General features: G+C 39.6%; 1 protein-coding gene and 1 long non-coding RNA gene across 3 annotated transcripts; both read right to left on the bottom strand.

Annotated features, from left to right (window-relative positions):
• Window positions 1-921: 921 nt before the first annotated feature.
• On the bottom strand, window positions 922-2,480 carry LOC109954443 (uncharacterized). Its single transcript, XR_002274131.1, has 3 exons — window positions 2,179-2,480; window positions 1,456-1,607; window positions 922-1,342 (listed from the first exon to the last, which is right to left on the bottom strand). It is a non-coding gene; the product is annotated as an uncharacterized LOC109954443 (long non-coding RNA).
• Window positions 2,481-3,327: 847 nt separating this feature from the next.
• LOC109954053 (paired box protein Pax-5-like) lies at window positions 3,328-8,361 on the bottom strand. Of its 2 annotated transcripts, none has more exons than XM_020589505.1 (8): window positions 8,290-8,361; window positions 7,088-7,229; window positions 6,792-6,957; window positions 6,133-6,330; window positions 6,012-6,052; window positions 5,826-5,930; window positions 3,518-3,643; window positions 3,328-3,425 (listed from the first exon to the last, which is right to left on the bottom strand). In XM_020589505.1, the coding sequence occupies exons 2-8, from the start codon at window positions 7,128-7,130 to the stop codon at window positions 3,403-3,405; spliced, it is 702 nt and encodes a 233-aa protein (XP_020445161.1). In that variant the 5' UTR covers window positions 7,131-7,229; window positions 8,290-8,361; the 3' UTR covers window positions 3,328-3,402. The 2 variants fall into 2 exon arrangements, with proteins under 2 accessions (XP_020445161.1, XP_020445215.1); XM_020589559.1 differs by lacking the exon at window positions 8,290-8,361 and adding an exon at window positions 7,936-7,958.
• Window positions 8,362-8,365: the final 4 nt, after the last annotated feature.

Genomic DNA, 8,365 nt, shown 5'->3' with positions numbered 1-8,365 from the left:
TAGCCCCATACTACACAGAAACGTCAACCGAGACGTCTCTCTCACCAGCTTTGCAGCTGGTTCTAGCAATAGTCAAAACATGAAGCAAATCAACGTGTGAATGTGTATGTCTGTTAAGTGGTGTGTAGCTAAAAACATTCTCACGACCCCTAGTACATGTCGTGACTTGAACATAGGAACATTATGGCTAAGGCTACAGTTATACACATTGTAATAATAATAATAAACACCCTGTTTGTTGACAGTCATCAACTCTTCTCTCTGGTAACCTTGACCAGATGTACCCTGTAGAAACTCATGAGCAGGCCTAAGCATTTAACAGTCTAACTAGACATCCTCTCTCCACTAACATTTCTAATACATAAAGTATCTATCCAATATCTATCTGACTAAAAATATCTAACAGCATTAAAAAGAGAACCATGTACAAACATGAAAACACCATCCCAACACTAAAGTACAGTGGAGGGAGCATCATGATGTGGGACTGTTTTGCTGCCTCTGGACCTGGAGGGGTGGGGGACAAATTCCCAAGATCATCAAGGTATCCTACAGGATCATATCAGGGTAGCTGTCCACAAGCTGAAGCCCAGAACAAGCTGGGTGATGCAGCAGGACAAAGACCTTAAACATCAAAGTAAATCTGACCTCAAGAGCTGTTTGCACCGGACAGCCTAAGAATATGGCTGAGCTGAAACAATTCTAATGGTCCAAACTTCTTCCTGAACTTTGCACAGGTCTAAGCCACAGCTACAGGAAGCGCTTGCTTGAGGTTACTGCTGTCAAAGGTGGTTCAACCAGTTATTAAAACACTGTTGCCCTTACTTTGCATGTTAATGGGTGTGTTCAATAAAGACATGACAGATCACAACTGTGTTTTATCAGCTTAGAAATATGTGATGATCAGATCACATTTCATGACCAATTATGCAGAAAACTGGGAACTTGCAAACAGTGCTATTCCTTTTTCTTGACTGTACAACAAAATCTGAAAATGAAAAGTCCATTTCACTTTCTGCCTTGTATGAGAACACAGATTGTTTTACAATGTTCAGACTATTGTGTGCATACATTGTCTTGTGCATCAAACTCCTACTCCACCACTCATTTTTATGGCACAACACCAACATTCAGCTAGATTTCTTGTTTTACGCATTTGTCTTGACAATCCATTTTAAAGGACCATAAATAAGATCACAGAGGAACATGACTGTTAATCCATTACCAATTTGAACAATTTTCTTCGACTTTTTGCAGACATACCGTGTATAATTCTGTTAAACTAAAAAGGGAAATCCAGTTGTAAATTATCTGCAAGCACATTCAAGATCAACATGATCACCTAACAGGATAAATAAAAATAGCACAAGTCAAAATTTTGTAAAGAATAAATCAACATTGGCAAGGCCGTAGTTACCAAATGTATTAAGCACAAAGGCTTCTACATGATCTTACCTGTGAAACATGAAAAAACTGCCCTCCACTGCCTGCTCATACCTACTGCAGGTACTGATAACGTGCGCCAGGTAGTTGCGCACTCTGAACTCATCGCAGCTGGGTGATGGACAGAAATCATCATCATTACTGGAGGTTGCTGGGACAGTAGCCTGGACAATGATATTGTTACTGTAGTGGAGAATGTCCAGTAGTGACCAAGCACATCTATTTGCCAGTGGTCCACATAATTCTCTCATCAGAACTTTGATAAAGTCATACATTTTACATCTAGACACCTTCAAACAAGAAAAAAAGTATTTAAAAATAAATCTTAAAAAGAAAAAAACCCACACAATATTGCATTTACACTTTTTCTTGTAATACATGTCAATGTAATCAAGTATGTTTTCAAGAAGAAAAACTTCACGTGATAGTTTTCCTACTTTGTTTGAAATGTCAGATATTTTTAATGTTTAACTAATATTTAACCATATACCAACCCGCTATCTTGTCAACTTAAGTATTTGACAAAATTTTATGTGGCCAGTTTAAAAAGGCAGCGCTTTTTTTTTTAGCCGTTTCTACATACACACCTTTAACAAGTACTCTTTTCTTTTCTTTTTTTTCCCAAAAACCATTTAAGGCATGCAACTGAAACCTGGGCCAGGATAAGAGAGATCAGATGAGAGTTACTGGTTGACCAATACAGGACAGGGGTTTAACAATGTTTTCTCTGCTTACCTGTTAGCTTTAGATTTATTCCCTGGCTCATGCTGTATCAGATGAACACAATCTGAGATCTTCCTCCTGGCTGCATATAACCATTGCCTAAAATCCATCAGTTACACTGGGAAATTGCTGAAGGATGAGGGTTCTGATTTGTTGTGTCTTAATGAGTTTGCAGCTGCTTGAAACTGGCTGACATGGCTGGGCCACTTGATGCAACTGATCCATCGTTAACAAAATTAGTTTCACCTGTGCTTTTCCTGCTGTGACAAGTCAAAACCTGCTGTGAAAACCTGTTCCCTACTTCTACAAGCTTCTAATAGGTATGTTAAGTAGTGATGTTTAGGTGGTGCTTAATTTAGGAAGAGAGGGCAGAGCTAAACAAAAACCACCACTTAGAGCCAAAACCTGCTGCTGTGATATCACCATGTTAAAAACAGGATTTAAAGATCTTTTTACACCCCAATGATTTTGAGGAAAAACAGATGACTAATAACATTAGCAATGACTTCAGTCCCTTCTGGTGTGTCATTAAACAGTATAAACTACCATTGACACTGTTACTGAAATGCTTCAACCTACTACTAAATATAATATAATGGTACTTTCTTTACTTAATAGTTTACTTAATAATTTTCTTTTTCTGGTTGTTGCATCATGTGTTGCACAAACCCTTAAATCTGACCAATGATAACACAACATTCCCAGTATTCTCCCACTTTGTTGTAAAAGTGCAGCATGTGTGCCTGTGTATAAATATATAGTACACAGTGAAACCATTTAGCACCATGGGTCTGTTCTCTACGTGTCTCCTGTAGAATGATGCCCACTGCTGGCCACAGATTTCTTTCTCAGCTGCGTTCTCTGACCCTGATGCTCCCTCTGGTAGCTTCCATCTTCTCCTTTAATCCCTTATCCTGGAGGGGAGGCCAGGGAAATGCACACTAAGGAGAGAAAACCGTCACGGTACTCCATCATGGGGCCCCTAATGACGCACCCCCTCAGCCACTGACTGAGGAGAAAATAACCACAGGAGTGACATATTGGGGAGGATGACATGTTAGATTAATGAAGCTCTGTTAAGCATCTAAAATAACACTATATGCGCATAATGCTTCACCCCTAATTATGTAAATAAAACAAAAAAACAAGTCATGTCAGTTCAGCTTTATTTTAACATCCTTGCAGCTGTGATATAGGTTCTTAGATTGATGTCAAAAAGGATAGTGTTCCTTCTGTTCAGCTGTAATGACATGGAGGCCCTAAACAAGAAGACAGACGAGAGAAAACTCTTTGAGAAAACAAATCAAAGCAGAACTCAGATTTATCTGATCATATTTTGATGCAGGCTGACCTAACAGGTTTGGATTATGATTAGCAGGTAGGCCAGGGTAAAGGGTCAAGCAGGGGTCGAACTGTCCCCAGGTATCATTACAGGAACGTGGCTGGTTGTGGTACACGCTGCAGGAGATGTCCCCACCTGGAAAGCAAAACAGTTTCTGTCAACATTCACTTTTTTTCCCTGTCTTCTTCCCACTGCAATCTTCACTTGTTCTAATTAGAAGGATGATAAAACACATGCATGTTGTGTGTGTTCCCCAGTGTAGCTAAGCATGTTTATGTATTTGATCTCCTTTTCTAATGGTTGCAGTGATGGAGGAGTGAAGGTGTAAGAAGGCCTGTAATGAGAGGGTGGGGTGAGGGGGAGGCGGAAAGGAGCAGAGAGCCTGCTGGCTGAGAGGACAGAAGCCCGGGGCGTTGAGGTGGATCTCCTGCTGCGGAGGTTGTTTCAGTCAGACTAATATTAACACAGCACCTCCGGTTTTACTCATAAGTCTGCTTTGTGGCTTGGTATCACAGAGAATCCACTGTAAGCTCTGTGTTTAATCTACAAACATATTTATTTTTAGAAGATTTTTTACCTTACATTTTGTCTTTAGAACACAGATACAGATGTTGCCAGTGGAGAAAAGTCATTTCTTATTTGCAATTTGAAACAATTTGTTTCAGAAATGCTCTTGTATTCGTGTCATTTTATTGAGATGGGACAAAAAAGAAGAAAAAATGTTATCTTTGCTGGATTTCAAAACAAAAAATGAAACATTGCTGACTTATTAAAAGAGCTAGGAGTTTAGTGTTCCCTGATAGACTAGTGGTTAGGGCACAGCACTTTCGCCACTGCAGCCCGGGTTTGAGTCATGGTTGCGTCAGGCATCTGGCCTAAAACACGTGCCAAATGCCAACATGCGAATCGTCGCTGTGGTGACCCCTAACAGCAAAAAGCTGAAAGTGATGTTTCATAGGAGCTTAGTGCAGTGTGGGATTTCCTGTCTGGTGTTTGGCAGTGCCCATAAAGTCTCATGTTAGTTTAATAGGTGCCTTGTATCAGTCCCTTTTAGTACCTAATAATGAAGCACATTAATTTCTTGTATACTAATTGTCAAAACACTGCACTATGAAGAGAAGCATACATACATACAGTATGTACATTGGTATTGGTATCTATTCAGGAACTGGGGCACAACTTGTGACTGTATTTAAGTTAATGGAAAATATGTTGAATTACAAAGTAACATTTTTTCACATAAATCTAAGGTCTTAATAGCTTATTAATGTTTTTACAGCATTTTAACTTGTCATAGTGGGATAATCACAGGCGTGACTAACAGGTGTCTCTGTGTCCTAGTAAATTCACCATGACAGTCTGGCAGTGAGTCAGCACGCACGATACAGGACCCTGAAACTGTAGCAGCTAAATGAAATGCACACATTGTTAACTTTATTATTCACACCTGTGCTTTTCCTACTGTGACATATCTAGAATAAAAAGTATTTGTGATGCAGAGGAAGAGTTCAAAAGACAAGCCAATTAACTGTTTGGGTCACCAAATGTCATTTTCAAAAGCTGGATAGAGTGAATAGCCAGAGTAGACTATTAAAGCCTCCAGAAAAACAAAAGTAACTATACTCTGTCTGTTATGTGCTCACTTGCAATGAAGCTAGTTCAAAGAATAAATCAGTGGTAAACAAATATTGGTTCATTTTACAGCCTGAAGCCTCTTTAAATGTGATTTTTACAAATCCACCTCTATTTACATGTAAAAAAGCCCAAACTCTAACATCGTTGTTAGGACTTTTGTTAGAAGAAAGAAGATGTTTATCAAAGCAGTACAATTTCCTTATGACACTATCACAGAAACAGGACACTTCACCAATTCATTTTGAGGTAATGATTTTCATATCAAGTAATGCTATAGCTGCCCCACAAAAAGTTCAATATATGAGTTACAGTGTCTGTGCCCCAAAGTCTAGGTAGGAAAAACATCTTGCCAATCAACTACACATGCACTTACTTCTTCTCCAGTTGCTTGCTATGTAAAACAAAATAACCATCTTATTTCTCAACTTGAGTTGTCTGGTACTGAAAAAGTGAGGCAACCACTATGATGTGAATATTGGATTTTCATATTAAATTACATATCTCCCACTAATTTAAGAGAGGAATCTATCTAACTTATCTATTTTCCTACAACTTGTAGAACACTTTTCTTATTGCTCTAAATGTTGTTTTTTTCTAACACTACAATGACCTATGACAGTTGACCTTATGTTTTCAAACCATAAACGTTTATGCATTATGTCAGACTCATAGATTGCATTACCTTCCTTATGTTTGATGCATTTCTTGATTCCCAGAATCCCACTGATGGAATAGGAGGGCTCAGATGAACGGGTCATTACCATGGCAACAGATGATGGGGATGATACTACAGAGGCAGACAACAGTGTCAGGAAATATTAGAGGCAGGTACAGACCAAAAGACCATAGTAGAGACAGGGAAACCTACCAACTTCACAAGTCTCAGACTGGACTTTGTTTCTGATGATCCTGTAAAAACCGAGGGGATTAACTCAACACTTGTTTTAATGATCTGTCAGGCATCCATTTACACAGGAGGTCATCAATACCTGTTGATGGAGCTGATGCTCGGCACACTGTCATGGTCACACACTCGTTCCAGCAGCAGCCTGTCTCTGATCTCCCAGGCAAACATGGTGGGGTTGGTGAGTTTCAGACTCAGGATCATTTGCACAACTCTGGGAGTGGCCACTTTGGGCTTAGAGCCTCCAATGACTCCTGGTCTGATGCTCCCTGTCTCATTGTACCTGAATCAACAATACTGATATTTGTCAGGACAGGTTAACATTTTAACTGAAGAGAAAGTTTAATACATATATGATTTGATTCAAGTAGTTATACAAGATAGAATAAAGTGAGAAAAAACACAATTCAAACATAACATTGTTGGATCAATATCAAAAAGAAATGTATTTCCAAATACAGTACTGCATCCTGGGAGGAGCAAACACATTTCTAAAATAAAACTGGAGTTAATCAAACATTATGCAAAAGTAGTGCATTTAATCATCTTTCTGAAAGTGGTCAGTTTTGAAATATTCATTTTACAATAGGCTATAAGATGTTTTCATGTGTGAACACTTTTCCTAGGCTAAATAAAGGTGATATGCAAGTCTACTAACATGTGTAGGCTACAAGTCACTCAATATCTGCTTTATTACAACTATGTCTATGAATTAATACATGAATATCGAGCCAATTCATTTACCTGGCCAGTATTTTGCTGACACAGCCGTGACTGACGCGTAGGCGGCGGGAGATCTCACAGGGACGCACGCCCCGTTGAGCGAACTCCACAATGCGTTGTCTCACCACGTGCGGTAACGGGCGTCCGTTAATGAAGACTCCGCCGAGCTGGTTCACCCCGCCGTGCCCTGAGCACCGGAACGGATAACCCCGATTAAAAGGCATGCAGCGTGCCTGGCTACGTGCACTGAACAATTCAATGCTAAACATGATGACACTCGCCCTCTCACTTATTTAATAGGAAACACTGTTACTTACTGTGCGTAAGGGAGAGCGGCACATGTCCAAAGCGAACTTCCATCACACGCTGATGTCTGACTCTTTATCTGTATCCTACTGAACTTTAGACGTTCGTTGCTACAAGGTGTATTTGGCCTAGTTGGTTTCGCGGAGGGTGCATCTTTAATCAAACATAAAACCAAATAAGAGAAGTTTTTATGAACGCACTGCTCAGATTCTGTCCAGCAGGCTGTTTGCGGTGCTGAGGAACTGGACAGTCCGCTCCTCCGCAGCTTTCAGCACCTGAGCGGTGGACAGCGGCACGAGCCTCATGTGATTGGACCATACAGTTTATGGATTGGACACTCGCGCACTGGTGCACGCGCTCGGCTATCTTTGTTTATGTGCTAAAGAAACGCCAGTCACTTCTTATGAGCAGGGCTGTAGCCAGGGTTTAAATGGGCGACACTTCACAATATGGTACACAAGAGTAGTTACTGAATAGGGACGACTTCGTAGGCTAGTTAATGGATCCTTAATGAGTAGTTCCCGAATAACTCCGAATCGAATACTAACGTACAGAGAACAGAATTGTAAATAATCTTTATTTCGTATAAGGCTATCTGTGAAATAACAGCTTATGACGAAAGCTTATGACGTTCGCTTTCGTCACAAGCTGTTTGCTAAATTGCACCGACTAGACTAATTAAATAGCCTACGCTTTTTTTTGCCCTCTCAAGTAAAGTAATATTCTGAGTTGTTAGGCTACTAAGTAGTTCAGTATTACTCGATAATTATGAATTTTGACTGAGAATTCACAATCACAAGACATAATACATTAATAATAAGTCTAAGATAGCAAAATGCTCAAAAATTATTTTACTTACATAGTCCACATATAGGCCTACTAATATTCAGATCTAAGTCAATAGGCCTGAAATTTATGCCTATATTTATTGGCCTGTGTTCACATTTAAAGTCTAAACATACTGGAATTTGACCTACAAAACCCCACCAATCACCATATGTATGTTTTAGGCTATACACCAGGTTTAAGTTCATAACATTTCCGGAAAATGCTGAGGATATGACCTCAGTGTCCCCAGTGGTAAATACGACAACGCTTGTAATCGATTTCACATTAAAAAACATCAACATTATTAAGCAGCTTACTCTCTAAGATTCAGCCTCCAAGATTTTGTAAGACAAGAAAAGTGTGCGATAATTGTAATTCCACTTACCCCTCTATTAAATCCACTCCGGGAATGGCAGTAGTGGCCAAACTCGGAGTTTGTTAACGCTGGGTTTAGTTTTGGT

The sequence above is a fragment of the Monopterus albus genome, unplaced genomic scaffold, assembly GCF_001952655.1.
Source record: "Monopterus albus unplaced genomic scaffold, M_albus_1.0 scaffold2.1, whole genome shotgun sequence".
Lineage (NCBI taxonomy): Eukaryota > Metazoa > Chordata > Actinopteri > Synbranchiformes > Synbranchidae > Monopterus > Monopterus albus.
Note: the sequence above shows the minus strand (reverse complement) of the source record. Positions and strands in the feature narration are given on the sequence as shown.